The 25,692-nt window shown below is 43.1% G+C and overlaps 1 protein-coding gene across 2 annotated transcripts in view; it reads left to right on the top strand.

Moving 5' to 3' along the window:
* Positions 1 to 25,692, top strand: part of unm_sa1614 (un-named sa1614) — a 112,896-nt gene that overhangs the window by 22,351 nt on the left and 64,853 nt on the right. For both annotated transcript variants that reach the window (XM_045705329.1, XM_045705330.1), the window contains 7 exons: positions 2,641 to 2,728; positions 8,878 to 8,926; positions 10,185 to 10,348; positions 13,591 to 13,724; positions 14,136 to 14,227; positions 15,489 to 15,675; positions 16,067 to 16,152. In XM_045705329.1, the coding sequence (XP_045561285.1) occupies positions 2,641 to 2,728; positions 8,878 to 8,926; positions 10,185 to 10,348; positions 13,591 to 13,724; positions 14,136 to 14,227; positions 15,489 to 15,675; positions 16,067 to 16,152 (800 nt within the window). The remainder of the gene's footprint in view (positions 1 to 2,640; positions 2,729 to 8,877; positions 8,927 to 10,184; positions 10,349 to 13,590; positions 13,725 to 14,135; positions 14,228 to 15,488; positions 15,676 to 16,066; positions 16,153 to 25,692) is intronic.

Raw genomic sequence — 25,692 nt, forward strand, 5'->3', positions numbered from 1 at the left:
AACTTTAATGCTTAAAGTGCAACTGACAGCATTTTAGCATCATTAAATATTATACAAATCTGTTCATATACACTACCAGGAACAATATGACAATTTTGTTTTTGTTGCATTTTCTGACAACCAAACACTTAGATATGGTCATTTTCACGTTTTCATAAATCCTTAGTACAAGTAATTCCTAAACATTCTAAGGCATTTGTGAAAATAGTAAATGACACCTAATAAAGACATCTGTCTCATCCAGGACCAGTGTCTACGCAGACCGATGCGCCATAACCAATCAGAGCTACAGTAGGCCTATATGCTAACAAGCTGTTCATTCTCTTTGAACTGGACTATGTGTTTACAGGCAGTTGCAACATCCGACTTTAGATCATTACAATGCATTCGGCAAAAGACACAAAATACACTTGAATGGATTTCTGCAAATATGCAGCTAAATACCACGGGAGTCCTCTTACATTTGGGAATTTTGCAGTCCTATTGATCAAACAACCATAAGTAGGCTATCTTTCCTTATATGCACATCAACAAGATCAACTAATGCTAGCCAGAGGAAGATGAGCTAAAATCAAACGAAGGGACATTTTAGATAAGCCCTCTCAAACTTTTTCAGCTAGTTGGCCATCAAAATTGCACTGGATAAACGATGGAGAAAAGCCTGCTCGTCCTTCTGCAGCTTGCCTGTCAATGCATGCGTTGTCTCACCCAAGCTAACTGGCTAAAGTTGGCTAGCTATCTAATTTCATACACAAATAAGAACACCTCAATGACCATTTTACTTGCCCAAGCAGAGCTGGTTTGGCTGTTTACATGTTATATAGAGCGTTTGTGACTAACTTTTTTTTGCCTACGTTTACTGATGCCGGTCATATTCAGCAGAACATGCGTGTTCGTAAATTCATCAGTTATTCTGCGCTACGGCACACTCAGACGAGAGTGCTCTGAAATCGGAGTAGATAGCTAGCCAGAGTGAATTTGCGACACGAGAGAAGCTAACTGGATAAGAGTTGTTCAGCATAGCTAGCTAGCAATGCGATTAACATTTCTTGCTAGCTAACCAAATGACACGTGCATCATTAGCTGTTTAGCCACCGAAAAACGATACGAGGAGAAAAAGTTAGTCAGTCACTCACCCACTCCTCCAATGACATGACGTCCTCTTAGCAGCTAGCTAAACTCAGCAAAAAATAAACGTCCCTTTTTCAGGACCCTGTCTTTCACATATAATTCGGAAAAATCCAAATAACAGATCTTCATTGTAATGGGTTTAAACACTGTTTCCCATGCTTCTTCAATGAACCATAAACAATTAATGAACATGCATCTGTGGAACGGTTATTAAGACACTAACAGCTTAGACTGTAGGCAATTAAGGTCACAGTTATGAAAACTTAGGACACTAAAGAGGCCTTTCTACGGACTCTGAAAAACACCAAAAGAAAGATGCCCAGGGTCCCTGCTCATCTGCGTAAACGTGCCTTAGGCATGCCTCAAGGAGGCATGAGGACTGCAGATGTGGCCAGGGCAATAAATTCCTATGTCCGTACTGTGAGACAGCGCTACAGGGAGACAGGACGGACAGCTGATCGTCCTCGCAGTGGCAGACCACGTGTAACAACACCTGCACAGGATCGGTACATCCGAACATCACACCTGCGGGACAGGTACAGGATGGCAACAACAACTGCCCGAGTTACACCAGGAACGCACAATCCCTCCATCAGGGCTCATACTGTCCGCAATTGGCTGAGAGGCTAAAGCTAAAAGAGGATTTACCTCAATTAGTCGATCAGAGGGACCTCGAGTTAACCCGCTCGCAGGATTGGTTTGGTTCTTTTATACGTTAGCAACGAAGTTAGGAAAGTTGGAAGCTTGGGTAGTATGGCTTTGTAAACAAAAAGAGAGTAATGAATTGATCTACGGGCCTTTAATGAAGACCAGCCAACCTTTTGATACACAATGCAGTGGTGAGTATTAAAACTGTCACCAGTGATAAAACGAATGCTGCTTTGGTAGACGGCATCCAAAGGTTTAAGAGTAGTGGCTGCTGCAATCTGGTAAATGGTGTCACCATAATCAAGAAATGGCAGGAAAGTTGACTGTTCAATTAGTCTTCCTGCTACTTAGGGAGAGGCAAGATCTATTTCTTAAAAAGAAGCCCACTTTAAATCTTAACTTTTTAACTAGCTCATCTGTATATCCTTCAAAATGTGGGCCGCGGCCTGCCCGTTGCCCTTTCCTGCTCTTATAGTGTTCACAATTTCCAGCCATGAAACAGCATTTGAATGTCATTGAAAGCAGTGTTGTTTTTCACTATTGGTCACTTTAATTGCTGAAAATAACAATAAATCCCATGTTTAATCATTACCATGTTCTATTAGAGAAAGCAAAACAGAATTGAGATAGAGATGATACTAAAGAGACCCTGGTGAAAAAGAGCAGTGCGAGAACTAGAGAACATGTATTTAGTCTTGCCTGCATTAAGTACACATTTTAAACCAACTAGGGCTTTCTGTAAGGTAACAAAGTCAGATTTCAGCTTTAACATAGCTTGGTCAACAGTTGGGGCAATGGCATACATAATTGTCGTCTGCAGGAGGGACTTCCCCGGGAGTAACCATGCTATCCTTTCCTCAGCCCAACAAACCACCAGCCAAACTCAACCTGCTCACCTGCCAAGTCAAGCCCAGTCTGGAGGACAAGAAGTGTTTTGACCTCATTTCTCGTAAGTCAGCCTCCCTAACCAGGATTGAAAATATACGTACAATGTAACTTGACGGTCTAATTTGCATCTGAAATTTGTTCTCCTCTGTTAATCTAACAACCAAAGTTCAATAAAATGTTTTAGTCCAAATAATTTGGAAACATCGCTGTTTGAAATAATCATGCCTGTCAACCATGGCCTATTTTCATTATGAGTTCAGGTCATAATTATTGCGTATGCCGTATAAAACACACACACACACACATATATACACTTTGTCATGCAGACTTTGCCATGTTCCGGGTAGCCTCGGATAATAACATTGATGTATATACGGACACAGTGACTTGAGTTCATCAGGAAGTGTATAGGGGATGTTGTTCCCACTGTGACTATTAAAACCTACCCAAACCAGAAACTGTGGATAGATGGCAGCATTGGCGCTAAACTGAAAGCGCAAACCACCGCATTTAACCATGGCCTGGTGACTGGGAATATGGTTGAATACAAACAGTGTAGTTCCCTCCAAAAGGCAATCACACAGGCAAGATTTCAGTTCAGAGACAGTGGAGTCGCAATTCAACGGCTCAAACACGAGAGGTATGTGGCAAGGTCTACAGACAATCACGGACTACAAAGGGAAAACCAGTCACATCATGGATAATATCTTGCACCCAGACAACCTAAACACCTTCGCCCGCTTTGAGGATAACACAGTGCCATCAACGCGACCCGCTCCCAAGGACTGTGAGCTCTCTTTCTCCGTGGCCGACGTGAGTAAGACGTTTAAGCGTGTTAACCGTCGCAAGGCTGCCGGCCCAGACGGCATCCCTTGCCGCGTCCTCAGAGCATGCGCAGACCAGCTGGCTGGAGTGTTTACGGACATATTCAATCTCTCCCTATCCCAGTCTGCTGTCCCCACTTGCTTCAAGATGTTCACCATTGTTCCTTTACCCAAGAAAGCAAAGGTAACTGAACTAAATGACTATTGCCCCTTAGCACTCACTTCTGTCATCATGAAGTGCTTTGAGAGGCTAGTTAAGGATCATATCACCTCTACCTTACCTGACACCCTAGATAGATCCACAGACGATGCAATCGCCATTGCACTGCACACTACCCTATTCCACCTTGACAAGAGGAATACCTGTGTATGAATGCTGTTCATTGACTATAGCTCAGCCTTCAACACCATAGTGTTGATGCTCGGGGCCCTGGTCCTGAACCCCGCCCTGTGCAACTGGGTCCTGGACTTCCTGACGGTCCGACCCCAGCTGGTGAAGATTGGGTACAACACCTCCACTTCACTGATCCTCAACACTGGGGCCCCACAAGGGTTTGTACTCAGCCCCCTGTTGTACTCCCAGCCCCCTGACTGCGTAGAAAATGTTACACCTGCTCTGTCAGGAGGAATGGGCCAAAATTTCTGTCTGTCCTGTCCGACCTACCGATCCTCGACTTTGGCGATGTCATTTACAAAATAGCCTCCAATACCCTACTCAACAAACTGGATGCAGTCTATCACAGTGCCATCTGTTTTGTCACCAAAGCCCCATATACTACCCACCACTGCGACCTGTACGCTCTCGTTGGCTGGCCTTCGCTTCATAATCGTCGCCAAACCCACTGGCTCCAGGTCATCTACAAGACCCTGCTAGGTAAAGTCCCCCCTTATCTCCGCTCACTGGTCACCATAGCAGCACCCACCTGTAGCACGCGCTCCAGCAGGTATATCTCTCTGGTCACCCCCAAGCCAATTCCTCCTTTGGCCGTCTCTCTTTCCAGTTCTCTGCTGCCAATGACTGGAACGAACTACAAAAATCTCTGAAACTGCAAACACTTATCTCTCTCACTAGCTTTAAGCACCAGCTGTCAGAGCAGCTCACAGATCACTGCACCTGTACATAGCCCATCTATAATTTAGGCCAAACAACTACCGCTTCCCCTACTGTATTTATTTATTTTATTTATTTTATTTTGCTCCTTTGCACCCCATTATCTCTATTTCTACTTTGCACTTTCTTCTACTACAAATCTACCATTCCAGTGTTTTACTTGCTATATTGTATTTACTTTGCCACCATGGACTTCTTTTTGCCTTTACCTCCCTTCTCTCACCTCGTTTGCTCACATTGTATATAGACATATTTTTCTACTGTATTATTGACTGTATGTTGTTTTACTCCATGTGTAACTCTGTGTTGTTGTATGTTGTCGAACTGCTTTGCTTTATCTTGGCCAGGTCACAATTGTAAATCAGAACTTGTTCTCAACTTGCCTACCTGGTTAAATAAAGGTGAAATAAAAAAAATGTATGTATGTGTGTGCATACACATACATATATTTATTAACTTCTATGGGCTAGGTGGGCCGCCAGCGTCCCACCTGCGGGACACAGCCAGTGAAATATCAGGGCGGAAAATTCAAAAACAACTAAATGTCATAATTCAACTTTCTCAAACATACACCATTTTAAAGTTAAACTTCTCATTAATCTAACCACAAAGGATTTACGGCGAAAGCAAAACATTAGATTATGTTAGGAGAAGACATAGACAAAAATAATCACACAGCCATTTTCCAAGCAAGGACATGTGTCAATAAAACCCAAAACACAGCTAAATGAAGCACTAACCTTTGACGATCTTCATCAGATGACACTCCTAGGACATTATGTTACACAATACATGTATGTTTTGTTCGATAAAGTTCATATTTATATCCAAAAACAGCATTTTACATTGGCGCGTGATGTTCAGAAAATGTATTCCCACCAAAACTTCCGGTGAATGTGCACATCAGTTTACAAAAATACTCATCATAAACTTTGACAAAATATATAACAAAGTGTTGCCCCCTTTCACAGCGTTTTTCTTTTTGTTGCTTGTTCTGCAGACAGAATTTGTATTATTATTATTTATTACAAAAAACACAAGGAAGGGGTAACATTAAAGTATTAGAACATGAAGGACAAACAATACGGCATCAAGACACTATCAAACATGTATCAGTCTTTCCGCAACAGAGCCATCCTTATGTGTGAGGGTGCGTGTGAATGATAGTGATATGTCATACAGTGAGTGGAAAAAAGTATTTGATCCCCTGCTGATTTTGTACATTTGCCCACTGACAAAGAAATGATCAGTCTATAATTTTAATGGTAGGTTTATATGAACAGTGAGAGACAGAATAACAACAAAAAATCCAGAAAAACCCATGTCAAAAATGTTATAAAATGATTTGCATTTTAATGAGGGAAATAAGTATTTGACACCTCTGCAAAACATGACTTTGCCACTTGGTGGCAAAACCCTTGTTGGCAATCACAGAGGTCAGACGTTTCTTGTAGTTGGCCACCAGGTTTGCACACATCTCAGGAGGGATTTTGTCCCACTCCTCTTTGTAGATCTTCTCCAAGTCATTAAGGTTTGGAGGCTGACGTTTGGCAACTCAAACCTCCAGCTCCCTCCACAGATGTTATATGGGATTAAGGTCTGGAGACTGGCTAGGCCACTCCTTTGTTGCCTTGGCCGTGTGTTTTGGGTCATTGTCATGCTGGAATACCCATCCACGACCCATTTTCAATGCCCTGGCTGAGGGAAGGAGGTTTTCACCCAAGATTTGACGGTACATGGCCCCGTCCGTTGTCCCTTTTGATGCGGTGAAGTTGTCCTGTCCCCTTAGCAGAAAAACACCCCCGAAGCATAATGTTTCCACCTCCATGTTTGGCGGTGGGGATGGTGTTCTTGGGGTCATAGGCAGCATTCCTCCTCTTCCAAACACGGCGAGTTGAGTTGATGCCAAAGAGCTCCATTTTGGTCTCATCTGACCACAACACTTTCACCCAGATGTCCTCTAAATCATTCAGATGTTCATTGGCAAACTTCAGACGGGCATGTATATGTGCTTTCTTGAGCAGGGGGACCTTGCGGGCGCTGCAGGATTTCAGTCCTTCACGGCGTAGTGTGTTACCAATTGTTTTCTTGGTGACTATGGTCCCAGCTGCCTTGAGATCATTGACAAGATCCTCCCGTGTAGTTCTGGGCTGATTCCTCACCGTTCTCATGATCATTGCAACTCCACGAGGTGAGATCTTGCATGGAGCCCCAGGCCGAGGGAGATTGACAGTTCTTTTGTGTTTCTTCCATTTGCGAATAATCGCACCAACTGTTGTCACCTTCTCACCAAGCTGCTTGGCAATGGTCTTGTAGCCCATTCCAGCCTTGTGTAGGTCTACAATCTTGTCCCTGGCATCCTTGGAGAGCTCTTTGGTCTTGGCCATGGTGGAGAGTTTGGAATCTGATTGATTGATTGCTTCTGTGGACATGTATTTTACACAGGTAACAAACTGAGATTAGGAGCACTCCCTTTAAAAGTGTGCTCCTAATCTCAGCTCGTTACCTGTGTAAAAGACACCTGGGAGCCAGAAATCTTTCTGATTGAGAGGGGGTCAAATACTTATATTCCTCATTAAAATGCAAATCAATTTATAACATTTTTGACATGCGTTTTTCTGGATTTTTTTTGTTATTCTGTCTCTCACTGTTCAAATAAACCTACCATTAAAATTATAGACCGATCATTTCTTTGTCAGTGGGCAAACGTACAAAATCAGCAGGGGATCAAATACATTTTTCCACTCACTGTACACCTTAGTCAAATACATTTAAGCTCAGGTTTTCACAATTCCTGACATTTCATCCTAGTAAAAATTCCCTGTCTTAGGTCAGTTAGGATCACCACTTTATTTTAATAATGTGAAATGTCAGAATAATAGTAGTGAGAATTATTTATTTCAGCTTTTATTTCTTTCATCACATTCCCAGGTGGTCAGAAGTTTACATACTCAATTAGTATTTGATAGCATTGCCTTTAAATTGTTTAACTTGGGTCAAATGTTTCGGGTAGCCTTCCACAGGTTTCCCACAATAAGTTGGGTGAATTTTGGCCCATTCCTCTGACAGAGCTGGTGTAACTGAGTCCAGTTTGTAGGCCTTCTTGCTCGCACACGCTTTTTCATTTCTGGAGCAGTGGCTTCTTCCTTGCTGAGGGGCCTTTCAGGTTATGTCGATATAGGACTTGTTTTATTGTGGATATAGATACTTTTGTACCTGTTTCCTCCGGCATCTTCACAAGGTCCTTTGCTGTTGTTCTTGGATTGATTAGCACTTTTTGCACCAAAGTACGTTCATCTCTAGAAGACAGAACGCGTCTCCTTCCTGACCGTTATGACGGCTGCCTGGTCCCATGGTGTTTATACTTGCGTACTATTGTTTGTGCAGATGAATGTGGTACCTTCAGGCATTTACAAATTGCTCCCAATGATGAACCAGCCTTGTGGAGGTATACATTTTTTTCTACTGAGGTCTTGGCTGATCTCTTTTGATTTTCCCATGATGACAAGCAAAGATGCACTGAGTTTGAAGGCAGGCCTTGAAATACATCCACAGGTACATCTCCAATTGACTCAAATGATATCAATTAGCCTATCAGAAGCTTCTAAAGCCATTACATAATTTTCTGGAATTTTCCAAGCTGTTTAAAGGCACAGTCAATTTAGTGTATTTTAACTTCTGACCCACTGGAATTGGGATACAGTGAATTATAAGTGAAGTAATATGTCTGTAAACAATTGTTGGAAAAAATTACTTGTGTCATGCACGAAGTAGATGTCTTAACCGACTTGCCAAAACTATAGTTTGTTAACAAGAAATTTGGGGAGTGGTTAAAAAATGAGTTTTAATGACTCTAACCTAACTGTTTGTAAACTTCCGACTTCAGCTGTATGTAGACATGGAGTCACTGGCCACTTAAATGATGGAACACTAGTCACTTTAATAATGTTTAGATACTGCTTAACTTGTTTCGTATGCGTATACTGTATTCTATTCTACTGTATTTTAGTCAATGCCACTCCGACGGTCTTCATTCTAATATTTATATATGTCTTATTTCTATTATTTTCCTTTTAGATTTTTGTGTATTGTTAGATATTACTGTACTTTTGGAGCTAGGAACACAAGCATTTCGCTACACCTGCAATAACTTCTGCTAAATATGTGTATGTGACCAATAAAATTTGATTTGATGAGAGCTCCTTTAATTTAAATGTGAAACATGTTCTTTGGATGCAGACATTCTGATTTAACGTATTTTCTCTTGTGTTGTAGATAATCGCACATATCACTTTCTTGCTGATGACGAGCCAGTGTGTGTTGCGTGAGTAACCTCTCTATAGCAGGGACAGGCAACTTTGTTGGGGGTGGGGGCCACAAAAAATCTTAACTCATCGTAAGGGGCCGCAGTTGCTTGCTGGTCTTTAAAAAAAGATTTATAATTTTTACCCAGTTTTTTTTTATTTTTTTTATTTTTTTCTCCCCAATTTCGTGGTACCCAATTGATAGTTACAGCCTTGTCTCATCGCTGCAACTCCCGTATGAACTCGGGAGAGGCAAAGGTCGAGAGCAGTGCGTCCTCCAAAACACATCCCAACCAAGCCTCACTGCTTCTTGACACAATGCCCACTTAACCCGGAAGCCAGCCACACCAATGTGTCGGAGGAAACACCATACACCTGGCGACCGTGTCAGCGTGCGCTGCGCCCGGCCCGCCACAGGAGTCGCTAGTGCGCGATGGGACAACGACATCCCTGCCTCCAAACCGTCCCCTAACCCGGACGACGCTGGGCGCTGCTCCATGGGTCTCCCGGTCGTGGCCGGCTGCGACAGAGCCTGGACTTGAACACAGAATCTCTAGTGGCACAGCTAGCACTGGGATGCAGTCGGGAGGCCCAGTTGCTCGCGGGTCTGCTCAAGTTGAGACCCCGACTGAGTTTCTTTTTTGGGGGATTGACCTGAGGGCCTTCAAAAGGGGTGCAGCGGCAGGCCGTTTGCCCATCCCTGCTCTATAGTGTTCACCTTTTCCAGCCATCAAACAGCATTTTAGTGTTATTGAAAGCAGCATTTTTTACTGTTAGGCTACACGTTGCTACTGTATGTGTGTTGAAAACATTTAATCTCCGGTAAGACATTTAACTTGTTTAGTGTAGTCCATTTGTTACTCCACTCACTACTTGTAGCTGTGTAGTCTGTTTGTTTGTGTCGTTGATCTGGCTATCTTAATGTTCCAGTTGGTAGATTAGCTAGCACTCACTCACTCACGTGGCTGCTAGCACCATCATGAAAAGGTGCATGAGGGAAGCACTACAATATTACGTTTTTTGAAGTAGTGAGAATGGTCGGGAGCAGGCAATGTTGAAAAGTAATCTTTAGACATGTACTTTTCTTGAATGTAGTTTTGAAATTGACTAAAACAAGCAGACGACATCAAAATTGTGTTTGGAGAAGTTTTTTTTGCTGTGGGCCTAGGTAACCACAGGTTGTTTTCCTCACAGGCAGGCGGGCCGTGACATTCTATCTAATACTGACTGGGACTATGGAATAGACCTTTTACTTTCCCTCTTCTTTTTATCATGCAGGTGGATCTCAGTGCTGACCAACAGTAAGCAGAAAGCCCTTAACGTGGCTCTGGATGAGCGGAAGTCCAGTGGAGACAACAGTGTTGAGGACCTGACCAGAGCCATTACCGAGGATATCCGCCGCATGCCCGGCAACAACATGTGCTGTGACTGTGGGGCGCCAGGTCAGACCATGCCTACAGTGTGCTGCAGCCGGTTAGGGGTCAATTCTATTTCAAATCAGTCAATTGGGAAAGTAAACTGAAATTACAATTTCTCAAACAGAAGTTTACTTCCTGAATTGAAATGCAATTGACCCCAGCTCTGGTGTGCTGTCAGAGGAAGATTAGATTTGTCAGAGGAATTTGGTTCCCTGCAGTTAGGGTGCAATGTATTTGTATTTATTATGGATCCCCATTAGCTGCTGCCAAAGCAGCAAAATTAAGGCAGTTTATACAATTGTAAAACATTTCACATCACACTGTGTACTCTCATGCCCCTACTCCACCACTTCCACATATCTACAGTACTAAATCCATGTGTATGTATAGTGCGTATGTTATCGTATGCATGTGTCTGTGCCAATGTTTGTGTTGCTTCACAGTCCCCACTGTTCCATAAGGTGTTTTTTTTAATCTGTTTTCAACTTTCACTTTCTACTTTCAGCCAGGAGAGATTGACATGCTTATTACACTGCTCAAAAAAATTAAGGGAATACTTTTACAACACAATGTAACTCCAAGTCAATCACACTTCTGTGAAATCAAACTGTCCACTTAGGAAGCAACACTGATTGACAATAGATTTCACATGCTGTTGTGCAAATGGAATAGACAACAGGTGGAAATTATAGGCAATTAGCAAGACACCCCCAATAAAGGAGTGGTTCTGCAGGTGGTGACCACAGACCACTTCTCAGTTCCTATGCTTCCTGGCTGATGTTTTGGTCACTTTTGAATGCTGGTGGTGCTTTCACTCTAGTGGTAGCATGAGACGGAGTCTACAACCCACACAAGTGGCTCAGGTAGTGCAGCTCATCCAGGATGGCACATCAATGCGAGCTGTGGCAAGAAGGTTTGCTGTGTCTGTCAGCGTAGTGTCCAGAGCATGGAGGCGCTACCAGGAGACAGGCCAGTACATCAGGAGACGTGGAGGAGGCCGTAGGAGGGCAACAACCCAGCAGCAGGACCGCTACCTCCGCCTTTGTGCAAGGAGGAGCAGGAGGAGCCCTGCAAAATGACCTCCAGCAGGCCACAAATGTGCATGTGTCTGCTCAAACGGTCAGGAACAGACTCCATGAGGGTGGTATGAGGGCCTGACGTCCACAGGTAGGGGTTGTGCTTACAGCCCAACACCGTGCAGGACGTTTGGCATTTGCCAGAGAACACCAAGATTGGCAAATTCGCCACTGGCGCCCTGTGCTCTTCACAGATGAAAGCAGGTTCACACTGAGCACATGTGACAGACGTGACAGAGTCTGGAGACGTCGTGGAGAACGTTCTGCTGCCTGCAACATCCTCCAGCATGACCGGTTTGGCGGTGGGTCAGTCATGGTGTGGGGTGGCATTTCTTTGGGGGGCCGCACAGCCCTCCATGTGCTCGCCAGAGGTAGCCTGACTGCCATTAGGTACCGAGATGAGATCCTCAGATCCCTTGTGAGACCATATGCTGGTGCGGTTGGGCCTGGGTTCCTCCTAATGCAAGACAATGCTAGACCTCATGTGGCTGGAGTGTGTCAGCAGTTCCTGCAAGAGGAAGGCATTGATGCTATGGACTGGCCCGCCCGTTCCCCAGACCTGAATCCAATTGAGCACATCTGGGACATCATGTCTCGCTCCATCCACCAACGCCACGTTACACCACAGACTGTCCAGGAGTTGGCGGATGCTTTAGTCCAGGTCTGGGAGGAGATCCCTCAGGAGACCATCCGCCACCTCATAAGGAGCATGCCCAGGCGTTGTAGGGAGGTCATACAGGCACGTGGAGGCCACACACACTACTAAGCCTCATTTTGACTTGTTTTAAGGACATTACATCAAAGTTGGATCAGCCTGTAGTGTGGTTTTCCACTTTAATGTTGAGTGTGACTCCAAATACAGACCTCCATGGGTTGATAAATTGGATTTCCATTGATTATTTTTGTGTGATTTTATTGTCAGCACATTCAACTATGTAAAGAAAAAAGTATTTAATAAGATTATTTCATTCATTCAGATCTAGGATGTGTTATTTTAGTGTTCCCTTTATTTTTTAGAGCAGTGTATTAATATTATCTCTCTGTCGACATCCAAGTGCCAGCCGTGCTGCCCTGTTCCGAGCCAATTGCAATTTTCCTAAGTCCTTTTTTGTGGCACCTAACTACACGACTGAACAGTAGTCAAGGTGCGACAAAACTAGGGCCTGTAGGACCTGCCTTGTTGATAGTGTTGTTAAGGCGGCTGAGCATCACTTTATTATAGACCGACTTCTCCCCATCTTAGCTAGTACTGCATCAATATGTTTTGATCATGACAGTTTAGTCATCTCAACTTGCTCAATTTCCACATTATTTATTACAAGATTTAGTTGAGGTTTAGGGTTTAGTGAGTGTTCCAAATACAATGCTTATAGTTTTAGAAAAATGTAGGGCTAACTTATTCCTTGCCACCCAATCTGAAACTAACTGCAGCTCTTTTTTGAGTGTCGCTGTAGTAGCCGACGTGTATAGTGTTGAGTCATCCGCATACATAGAAACTCTGGCTTTGCTCAAAGTCAGTGGCATGTTGTTAGTAAAAATGTAAAAAAGCAAGGTGCCTAAACAGCTACCATGGGGAATTCCTGATTCTAAGTGGATTATATTTGATAGTCTTCCATTAAAGAACACCCTCTGTGTTCTGTTAGACAAGTAACTCTTTATCCACATTATAGCAGGGTGTGTAAAGCCATAACACAAGTTTTTTTCAACAGCAGGCTATGATTGATAATGTCAAAAGCTGCACTGAAGTCTAACAAGACAGCCCCCACAATCAGTTTATCATCAATTTCTCTCAGCCAATCATCAGTCATTTGTGTAAGTGCTGTGCTTGTTGACTGTCCTTCCCTATGAGTATGCTGAAATTCTTTTGTCAATTTGTGTACTGTAAAATAGCATTGTATCTGGTCAAACACAATTTTTTCCAGAAGTTTACCAAGGTTGGTAAATGTGCACCTAGCTCTGTTGACCCTGCTTAAGAACTGACCTCTATTTGTTTGGATTGAAAATGTTGGTGTTTCTAAATGTTGCTTCATGGGCCTTTGCACCCTGACCAGAAAAAGAAACCTTGGAGAAACACTGTAAATGGTTTCTCACAAGTGTTAGCATGCAACTGTCTTCCACAAGGCATAGTTTTGCAAATGACAAACCTTATACTGTCGGCATACTATAAACTATGTCCACGTCTCTCTTTAGACCCAACCTGGATCTCCACAAACCTGGGCATCCTGACATGTATCGAGTGCTCTGGGATACACAGAGAGATGGGCGTGCACTACTCCCGAATCAAGTCCCTTTCCCTGGACAAGCTGGGTACCTCAGAGCTAATGGTGAGTTCCTCTGAATCTTTAGTTGTACAAAACAACTATGAATGTTAAGAATACCATATGAAGAGTAAGAATAGGTAAAGGGTGAATATGAAAAGTACTCTCAGAATAAACAGTTAGAATAGTTCCCCAAGGGTGTTCATTACTCTCCACAATTTGTGATTAGGTAGAATGTAACAAAAGTGATTTTAACTCAAATATGCAGCAGACATGGCATTAGTTGCATGCTTTAAGGACAAATAAGTTAGTGATTTTTTTTATCTATTCAACAACAACTCAGTGATTGTCACCAACTGGATCAGTGTCCTATATGCTTCATTGTTTGATGTGAAATCAGTTTTAGTAGTTGGCCAAGCTCCTCTCAACTCTATTGTGAATGGTTTTTCATGAATTATTTCCCCTTCTCTTTTTAAGCTGGCAAAGAACATGGGCAATTCAGGCTTCAATGAGATAGTGGAAGCCAATGTCCTGAGTCCCTCACTGAAACCCACGGCAGAAAGTGACATGTGAGTGACGAGCAGGGCTGGAATTACTCCCCAGTCCTCAAACTGCAGCCAATCACCTACAGCTGTATGATTCCCTGGAACTGCTCAGCTTGCTATGCGAACTCCTTTAAAAGATAACTCGTGGAACATTTTATACATTACATTTTTATAAATGCATTACGTTTTGGAGCATGCGTTGAGATTTAATAGTGTGCTGTGTTGAAAAGCTCTGTATTTTGATTATTACTATTTCAAACTATGAGAAAATAATTAAGATGGGACAGTGTTGTGATAACACAAAAATGCTTGGCATGTCTGTGAACCCCTGTGAACCCCTGAACTCCTGTCTAGTGGTTATTGTGTGTAAGAAAAGCATAACTACAACCTTGTTACATGTGGACATGCGCCATAAGCACAATCCATTTCCAGTAAGAGAGTGACCCCCCCCCCAGTGCCGCCAAGTGTTTTTATATGGGGAGATATCAGCAAGTTGACGGTATGTTCTCTCACCAAATGGCATTGGCTGCTTTTGTCACGGTAGCCTGTCACAGCCATGTTCTCACTGCATCAGAACTGCTGGAGCCACTTCTCACTGTGACCTTAATGTTTCCCCAGTGGACTTTTATCACACAGAGAACACAGCCACTGCTACTTGTTCAGAGCAAGGGCCGGAGATGGGGCTACACAGGGACAGATTAAGCAATTTGCTGACAGAACAAGGACGTGGTGTAGGCCCTATGCAAGTACTGACCTTGGAGACCCTGACCCTGCTAGTCTTAACATTAATGGCAGAATTATGACTCACACACTGATGTTCAGTTCATGTTTGCATTAGTGAATGTACCCATGAACTGAAAATGTCATTCTTTCAGTGCTTTTAAGAAATAGTCGTTTCAACAGGAGCTCCCGAGTGGCACTGCATCTCAATGCCAGAGGCGTCACTACAGACCCTGGTTCGATTCCAGGCTGTATCACAACCGGCCGTCATTAGAAATCCCATAGGGTGGCGCACAATTGGCCCAGCGTCGTCGGGGTTAGGGTTTGGCCGGGGTAGGCCGTCATTGTAAATAAGAATTTGTTCTTAACTGACTTGCCTAGTTGAATTAAGGTAAAATAAAAGACTTACTGTTTGTCTTAGATGTTGATCATAGTAGCCTACTATATCTCTCATTGAAATGTATAAATGGCTGTTTTTTTACTCTTCATATGGCTCTGATTTCCCAATTGCAATACCCATCTGTATCGTGTAATGAGTGCATCCTCCCTGCCTCTCTATCATTAGGATGGTGCGTAAGGACTTCATCCTGTGTAAGTACATGGAGTGTCAGTTTGCCCAGCACAGCAGCAGCTCCTTTTCCACTTTGAGAAGGAATTTACAGGAGGCGGTGTGCAGCCGAGACATCTTCAGCCTGCTCCAGCTCTATGCCGTGAGACTGGACCTCAGCCAACCTCTGGCCAACCCTGTGCAGGTACACCCAATGACTAATCCAAACTCTAACCCGATAAACGTAGTACCTAACACTGACCTCATCCAGCGTTTAGCCAGCCCTGTGTAGGTACATACTGTAAGTATACTTACACAATGACTAACCATCACCCTAGACAAAACCTTTCTCCATACCCCTGTGCATGTAGACCCTGTCCCAAAACAACCCCTACCCCCTAGACACCTGTGGAGTTCTGAAAGTATTATATAGGTTTACATATATGGTGATAGCTAATCCCTGTCCTCTGATAGGCTAGGTGGAATCTTAGCCATATTGCTTACACCCATCCTTCCCTCTATGTCTAGGGGATAGGGATTGGTTCTGGACAGGGCGCCAGACTCTTAACCATAACTCAACCCTCCCATGTTTGTAGGAGAAAGGGGAAACTGCACTCCACCTGGCTGTCCTGCTGGCTGATAGGACCTCTCTTCATATTGTGGACTTTCTTGTTCACAACTGGTAAGTAATTTTATGCAGCATTAATACAGATTTTTTATTTCAAGGGATAGTCAAGAGAGCTATAATGCATGAAAAAAGAAATGGAAGAATGCTGTTAGTAATGTCCCTATATTCCTATAGCTCAAAGGGACAATCCCATCCAATGTGGCCCTTGCCCTTTTCATTCTAAACTGTTAACTGTGCTCTGAACGCTTGCATGATGTTTGTTGTGGCTTTAAAGAGATTCTCTGGTACTTTTGTATACTTTGTAGACAGTAGTTCTGAAAGCAGCACCCACGAGCCAAAGGTGGCCCCCGAAAATTGCGTACTACGTCACATATGTGCAACACGTTATTGTTATTGCTCTCTCTCTCTCTCTTACGCTCTGCTGTTTCCACTGAGCTGTTGGGCCCGCCCTGCAACCTCATTGGATAACGCTGGGCAGGTATCTTGATAGCTGCCACTCTTTATCCACATTATAGCAGGGGGTGTATAGTCATAACACATATGTTTTTCCAGCAGCGGACTATGATCGATAATGTCAAAACGCTGCACTGAAGTCTAACAGGACAGCTCCAACAATCATTTTATCATCGATTTCTCTCAGCCAATCATCAGTCATTTGTGTAAGTGCTGTGCTTGTTGAGTGTCCTTCCCTATAAGCGTGCTGAAAGTCTGTTGTCAATTTGTTTACTGTGTAATAGCAGTGTATCTGGTCAAATACCATTTTTTTCCAGAAGTTTACTAAGGGTTGGTAACAGGCTAATTGGTTGGCTATTTGAGCTGGTAAAGGGAGCTTTAATATTCTTGGATAGCCAAATGACTTTAGCTTTCCTCCAGGCCTGAGGGTGCACGCTTTCTAGTAGGCTTAAATTGAAGATGTGGCAAATAGGAGTGGCAATATCCTCTGCTATTATCCTCAGTAATTTTCCATCCAGATTGTCAGACCCCGGTGGCTTGTCATTGTTGATAGACAACAATAATTTTTATACCTATTCCACACGGATTTTACGGAATTCAAAAGTATAATTCTTGTCTTTCATAATTTTGTCAGATATACTTGGATGTGTAGTGTCAACGTTTGTTGCCAAGTGGAATAATACATTTCATAATAGTGTCAAGTGCAGTGTCTGGTTGCTCTTCATTACACACCACAGAACAGCAAATATTCTTTACATCATCAATATGTGAATCGCTACAAAACTTATTGTATGACCTCTTATACACTATATTAGACCCACCCTTTGGAACTTTGGTTTTCCTAGATATGGCTACTATATTGTGATCACTATCCTATGGATTTGGATACTGCTTTAACGGACATTTCTGCAGCATTAGTAAAGATGTGATCAATACATGTTAATGATTTCATTCCTGTGCTTTGGAACTACCCTGGTAGGTTGACTGACAACCTGAACCATGTTGCAGGCACTAGTCATTGTTTGAAGTTTTTTTCTTGAGTGGGCAGCTTGATGAGAGCCAGTCAATATTTAAATCACCCAGAAAATACACATAGAAAAATCACACACAAAATACACAAATACGCTGATTACACATGCATTTCACACATATTATTCATATACTGACTGTTAGCACTTGGTGGTCTATAGCAGCTTCCCACAAGAATGAGCTTTAGGTGAGGCAGATGAACCTGTAGCCATATTACTTCAACAATATTTCACATGCCCCCGTTGGCATTTCTGTCTTTTCGGTAGATGATATAACCATGTATTGCTACCACTGTATCATCAAAGGTATTATCTAAGTGAGATTCAGAAATAGTCAGAATATGAATGTCATCTGTTACAAGCAAGTTATTGTCTTCATGGACCTTGTTTATCAGGCTGCATATGTTAATATGGCCTATTTGTTGGCACTTTTCTGGGTTGCTTGATTGTTTTTAAGGCTTTACTGGGAAGCTTATCAGAAGTAGACTTGCTCATGTTACTTATATTGGAGCTGATAGTGCAGGGTGAGCTGCACACAGTGGTCTTCCTACTAGGGCACACCGCCTCAGTGCAAACCGTATAGCTGTAGGATAAACAGAGGTATTCAGGGCAATTAGAGGGACATAAATTAAGTAACTTACATTGTGTGGCAAAGCCCCTAGGATAATTTACATTAGATGCAGCATTATGACGACTCATTGTCACAATGGTAGGGATTAACTGAGCTGGTCATGGGTCATTGATAAGTCATTGTCTCAACGCAGCCTTGAAATGTGTGGACAGAGTCCAGGAGCCAAGATGATTGGGATGGACTCCGTCATTCCTGTAGAGCAGTGGTTCCCAAACTTTTTATAGTCCCGTACCCCTTCAAACATTCAACCTCCAGCTGCATACCCCCTCTACCACCAGGGTCAGCGCTCTCATAAATGTTGTTTTTTTGCCATCATTGTAAGTCTGCCACACACACACAATATGATACATTTATTAAACATAAGAATGAGTGTGAGTTTTTGTCACAACCTGGCTTGTGGGAAGTGACAGAGCTCTTATAGGACCAGGGCACTAATAATAATAATAATAATAATAATAATTAATAATAATTTTGCCCTTTTATTTAACCATCTTACATATAAAACCTTATTGTGAATAACTCACCACAGGTTAATGAGAAGGGTGTGCTTGAAAGGATGCTCATAACTCTGCAATGTTGGGTTGTATTGGAGAGAGTCTGTCGTAAATCATTTTCCACACACAGTCTGTGCCTGTATTTAGTTTTCATGCTAGTGAGGGCTGAGAATCCACTCTCACATAGGTACGTGGTTGCAAAGGGCATCAGTGTCTTAACAGCGCGATTTGCCAAGGCAGGATACTCTGAGCGCAGCCCAATCCAGAAATCTGGCAGTGGCTTCTGATTTAAATTCAATTTTCACAGAACCGCTTGTTGCAATTTTGACGAGGCTCTCTTGTTCAGATATGGGTAAGTGGACTGGAGGCAGGGCATGAAAGTGATAACGAATCCAGTTGTTTGTGTCATCCGTTTCGGGAAAGTACCTGTGTAATTACGCACCCAACTCACTCAGGTGCTTCGCTATATCACATTTCACATTGTCCGTAAGCTTGAGTTAATTCTCACACAAAAAATCATACAATAATGGAAAGACCTGTGTGTTGTCCTTGTTAATGCAGACAGAGAAGAGCTCCAACTTCTTAATCATAGCCTCAATTTTGTCCTGCACATTGAATATAGTTGTGGAGAGTCCCTGTAATCCTAGATTCAGATCATTCAGGTGAGAAAAAACATCAACCAGGTATGCCATTCGTGTAAGAAACTCGTCATCATGCAAGTGGTCAGACAAGTGAAAATTATGGTCAGTAAAGAGAACTTTAAGCTTGTCTCTCAATTTAAAAAAATGTGTCAATACTTTGCCCCTTGATAACCAGCGCACTTCTGTATGTTGTAAAAGCGTTACATGGTCGCTGCCCATATCATTGCAAAATACAGAAAATACACGAGAGTTCAGGGGCCTTGCTTTAACAAAGTTAACCATTTTCATTGTAGTGTCCAAAACGTCTTTCAAGCTGTCAGGCATTCCCTTGGCAGCAAGAGCCTCTCGGTGGATGCTGCGGTGTACCCAAGTGTCGTTGGGAGCAACTGCTTGCACGTGCATTACCGCTCCACTATGTTTCCCTGTCATGGCTTTTGCGGCATCAGTACAGATACCAACACATCTTGACCACCAAAGTCCATTTGATGTCACAAAGATGTCCAGTACTTAAAAAAAATATCCTCTCCTGTTGTCCTGGTTTCCAGTGGTTTGCAGAAGAGGATGTTTTCCTTAATTGACCCCCCCATGAACGTGCCAGGCCCACCACGTCTGACTCATCTAGCTGTAACGCATAGAATTCACTGGCTTGTTTGCGAAGCAGTAATTGTTTCAAAACATCTCCTGCCATGTCACTGATGCGTCGTGAAACAGTGTTGTTTGATGAAGGCATTGTCTGTGTTGTTTTTTTGGCCTTTTCCCCTAGCATTGTCCCAGCCATATCCGTGGTAGCAGGAAGAATGAAGTCCTCCACAATAGTATGGGGCTTGCCTGTCCTAGCAACTCAGTAGCTCACCATGTAAGACACTTCTAGCCCCTTCTTATTAGTGGTATCTGTTGCTTTTATACATGTCTTGCTACTCAAAAGTCGTCTTAAATCTCGCTCAAAAACCTCCTGTGGCTTATTTTTCAAATTGGCATGTTTTGTTTGTAAATGTCTGCGCAAGAGTCAAGGTTTAATCGAGTTGTGAGATAGCACTTTTGCACATATAACGCACTGTGGCTGAGGAAAGGCACTACTCCCAAAATAAATGAACCCCAAATCAATGTAGTTCTCATCATATTTGCACCTCTTCGATGTTCCAACGTCCCTGTCTGTTGTTCGGTGCTTTCCCGTGTAAGGGGGCAGTAGCTCTTCGGCTGCATCAGATTCACAACTGTCAGTGTCCATGCTAGCTGGGCTAACAGCAAATGTAGAATTACTGATGCCAGCTTTGGATATGCTTGTGGAAGCAGAACAACTTGTGCGCGTACCCCTCGTAGAGTTCCTGCTGTAGAGTACCTTCTGTTTCCAGAAGGTGTCAAAGTTATCTATAAAAGTGATTCCAGCAGAGCTACAGTACAGTTAGCCAGATATGTAATGCCGGTAGCCTGCTGAATCTTTCACACCCTCGGCCCAACGATGGTACTGGACTTGAAATGATTGGCCGTTTTTTGGAGTCTTTAAATGCTCAAGTCAGTTCTTTAAAATACATTTTCAGATGTTCCCGAGCTAGCCCTTCTGATGTCGTTTGACCCCACATGAACTACGACCAGCGTCAGCTCCCGGCATCTCAAATCAAATAAAAATGTATTGGTCACATACATGGTTAGTAGACGTTATTACGAGTGTAGCGAAATGCTTGTGCTTCTAGTTCCAACAGTGCAGCAATATCTAACATGTAATCTAACAATTCCACAACAACTACCTAATACACACAAATCTAAGTAATGGAATAAGAATATATACACACAAATATATGGATGAGCAATGAACGAGCAGTATAGGAAAGATGCAATAGATGGTATAAAATACAGTATATACCTATGAGATGAGTAGTGCAAGATATGTAAACACCATTTGAGTGGCATTATTAAAGTGACTAGTGATCCATTTTTTAAAGTGGCCAATGATTTCAAGTCTGTATGTAGGCAGCAGCCTCTCTGTTATTGATGGCTGTTTAACAGTGATGACCTTGAGATAGAAGCTATTTTTCAGTCTCTCGGTCCCAGCTTTGATACACCTGTACTGACCTCATCTTCTGGATGGTAGCGGGGTGAACAGGCAGTAGCTCAGCTGGTTGTTGTCCTTGATTATCTTTTTGGCCTTCCTGTGACGTTGGGTGCTGTATGTGTCCTGGAGGGCAGGTAGTTTGCCCCCGGTGATGCGTTGTGCAGACCGCACCACCCTCTGGAAAGCCCTGCGGTTGTGGATGGCGCAGTTTCCGTACCAGGTGTTGATACAGCCCGACAGGATGCTCTCAATTGTGCATCTGTAAACGTTTCTGAGGGTTTTAGGTGACAAGCCAAATTTCAGACAGTTGTTGCACCAGTTTGTCCATGTCCATTAAACCGAGGAACTTAAAGCTTTCCAACTTCTCCACTGCTGTCCCGTCGATGTGGCTAGGGAGGGTGCACCCTCTGCTGTTTCCTGAAGTCCACGATCATCTCCTTTGTTTTGTTGATGTTGGTTGAGAAGTTGCTTTCCTGACACCACACTCCGATGGCCCTCACCTCCTCCCTATAGGCTGTCTCGTCGTTGTTGGTAATCAAGCCTACTACTGTTGTGTCGTCTGCAAACTTTATTATTGAGTTGGAGGCGTGCATGGCCGCGCAGTCATGGGTGAACAGGGTGTACAGGAAGGGTCTGAGCACCCACCTTTGTGGGGCCCCTGTGTTGAGGATCAGCGAAGTGGAGATGTTGTTTCCAACCATCACCACCTGGGGTCGGCCCGTCAGAAAGTCCAGGATCCAGTTGCACAGGGCGGGGTCCAGACCCAGGGTCTCGAGCTTAACCTCTATGGGCTAGGTGGGACGCTAGCGTGCCACCCGTGGTGCACTCCATCAAAAGCAGGTGCATTTCAAGAGCGGCAAATTTGAATCCAAATAAATGTCAAAATTCAAATTTTTCAAACATACAACTATTTTACACCCTTTGAAAGATAAACATCTCCTTAATCTAACCACGTTTTACGATTTCAAAAAGGTTTTACGGCGAAAGCATAAATTTAGAGTATGTTAGGACAGTACATTTACAAGAGTTGTGTGTAATGTTTTGTCAATTCAAAGACAGGGTCACCAAAACCATAAAACCAGCTAAAATGATGCACTAACCTTTTACAATCTCCATCAGATGACACTCCTAGGACATTATGTTAGACAATGCATGCATTTTTAGTTCTATCAAGTTCATATTTATATCCAAAAACAGCGTTTTACTATGGCATTGATGTTGAGGAAATCGTTTCCCTCCAATAACCGGCAGTCAAGTCAGCGTCACAAATTAAATAATTAAAATTAGAAAACATTGGTAAAATATTATATTGTCATTTAAAGAATTATAGATTTACATCTCTTGAACGCAATCAACTTGCCAGATTTAAAAATAACCTTACTGGGAAATCACACTTTGCAATAATCTGAGCACTGCGCCCAGAAAAATACGCGTTGCGATACAGACTAGACGTCATGTTGGGGAGATCTAAAATCGAAAATACTATGTAAATAATCCATTACCTTTGATTCTCTTCATCAGATGTCACTTCCAGGTATCACAGGTCCATAACGAATGTAGTTTTGTTCAAAAAAGCTCATCATTTATGTCCAAAAATCTCCGTCTTGTTAGCACATGATCTAAGCCAGCCGGACTTCTCGTCATGAACGAGGGGAAAAAATATATTTACGTTCGTTCAAACATGTCAAACGTTGTATAGCATAAATCATTAGGGCCTTTTTTAACCAGAACATGAATAATATTCAAGGTGGACGAATGCATACTCTTTTATAACGTATTGGAACGAGGGTACCCAACATGAACTCGCGCGCCAGGTGTCTAATGGGACATCACCGTTCCATGGCTCTTGTTCGGTCAGATCTCCCTCCAGAAGACTCAAAACACTTTGTAAAGGCTGGTGACATCTAGTGGAAGCAATAGGAAGTGCCAAAATATTCCTCAGCCCCTGTGTTTTTCAATAGGATAGGTTTAAAGGTAATACAACACATCAGGTATCCACTTCCTGTCAGAAAATGTCTCAGGGTTTTGCCTGCCAAATGAGTTCTGTTATACTCACAGACACCATTCAAACAGTTTTAGGAAATTTAGGGTGTTTTCTATCCATATGTAATAAGTATATGCATATTCTAGTTACTGGGTAGGAGTGGTAACCAGATTAAATCGGGTATGTTTTTTTTATCCAGCCGTGTCAATACTGCCCCCTAGCCCTAACAGGTTAATGACGAGTTTGGAGGGTATTATGGTGTTAAATGCTGAGCTGTAATCGATTAGCAGCATTCTTACATAGGCATTCCTCTTGTCCAGATGGGTTAGGGCAGTGTGATTGCGATTGCGTCGTCTGTGGACCTATTGGGGCGGTAAGCAAATTGGAGTGGGTCTAGGGTGTCAGGTACGGTGGAGGTGATATGATCCTTGACTAGTCTCGCTAAGCACTTCATGATGACGGAAGTGAGTGCTACGGGGCGATAGTCATTTAGCTCAGTTACCTTAGCTTTCTTGGGAACAGGAACAATGGTGGCTCTCTTGAAGCATGTGGGAACAGCAGATAGGGATTGATTGAATATGTCTGCACACACACCAGCCAGCTGGTTTGCGCATGCTCTGAGGACACGGCTAGGGATGCTGGCTGGGCCGGCAGCCTTGCGAGGGTTAACATGTTTAAATGTTTTTTACTCACATTGGCCGCGGTGAAGTAGAGCCCGCAGGTTTTGGTAGTGGGCCGTGTCTGTCCTGAAAGTGAACAAAGAAGTTGTTTAAATTGTCTGGGCGCAAGACGTCGGTGTCCGCGACAGGGCTGGTTTTCTTTTTGTAGTCCGTGATTTCCTGTAGACCCTGCCACATACGTCTCGTGTCTTAGCCATTGAATTGCGACTCTACTTTGTCTCTATACTGACGCTTAGCTTGTTTGATTGCCTTGCGGAGGGAATAGCTACACTGTTTTGTATTTGCTCATGTTTCCGGTCGCCTTGCCATGATTAAAAGCAGTGGTTCGCGCTTTCAGTTTTGCACGAATGCTGCCATCAATCCACAGTTTCTGGTTGGGAAAGGTTTTAATAGTCACTGTGGGTACAATATCACTGATGCACTTGCTAATAAACTTGCTCACCGAATAAGCGTATACATCATTATTGTTGTCTGAGGCTATCCAGAACATATCCCAGTCCACGTGATCGAAGCAATCTTGAAGCGTGGAACGACCAGCGTTGAACAGGCGTTTCCTGTTTTAGTTTCTGTCTATAGGCTGGGAGCAACAAAATGGAGTCGTGGTCAGATTTGCCGAAAGGAGGGCGAGGGAGGGCTTTGTATGCGTCACGGAAGTTAGAGTAGCAATGATCCAGAACGCTGCCAGCCCGGGTCGCGCATTCGATATGCTGATAAAATTTAGGGAGCCTTGTTTTCAGATTAGCTTTGTTAAAATCCCCAGCTATAATAAATGCAGCCACAGGATATATGGTTTCCAGTTTACATAGAGTCCAATGAAGTTCTTTCAGGGCGGTCGAGGTGTCTGCTTGGTGGGGGGGATATACAGGGCTGTGATTATAATCTAAGAGAATTCTCTTGGTAGATAATGTGGTCGGCATTTGATTGTAAGGAATTCTAGGTCAGGTGAACAAAAGGACTTGAGTTATTGTATGTTGTTAGGCTCACACCACAACTCACTAATCATAAGGCATACACCCCGGCCCTTCTTCTTACCAAAGAGATGTTTGTTTCTGTCGGCGCGATGTGTGAAGAAATTGTACCGATTCTGATAACATATCCCGAGTGAGCCATGTTTCCGTGAAACAGAGAATGTTACAATCTCTGATGTCTCTCTGGAAGGCAACCCTTGCTCGAATTTCGTCTACCTTGTTGTCAACATTGGCGAGTAGTGTATACTACTATATACTACGTCTGCCCCTTCTGCGGCGCCGTTGTTTTGGGTCGCCTACTAGGATCCGATCCATTGTCCTGGGTGGTGGTCCAAACAGAGGATCCGCTTCGAGAAAGTCGTGTTCCTGGTTGTAATGTTGGTAATTTGACGTTGCTCTTATGTCCGAAAGTTCTTCCCGTCTGTATGTAATAAGACTTAAGATTTCCACGGGGTAACAATGTAAGAAATAACAAAATACTGCATAGTTTCCTAAGAACGCGAAGTGACCATCTATGTCGGCACCATCTTCTTCAAGAATGTAAGGATCCGGCGGCGAGTCGGTAATTTGCCTTTACCATCGGTCCTATTAACCAACATACAATCATTGGAAAATAAAATAGACGAACTACAAGCACATATATCTTAACAAATGGACATTAAAAA

The sequence above is a fragment of the Salmo salar genome, chromosome ssa22 (genome assembly GCF_905237065.1).
Source record: "Salmo salar chromosome ssa22, Ssal_v3.1, whole genome shotgun sequence".
NCBI lineage: Eukaryota > Metazoa > Chordata > Actinopteri > Salmoniformes > Salmonidae > Salmo > Salmo salar.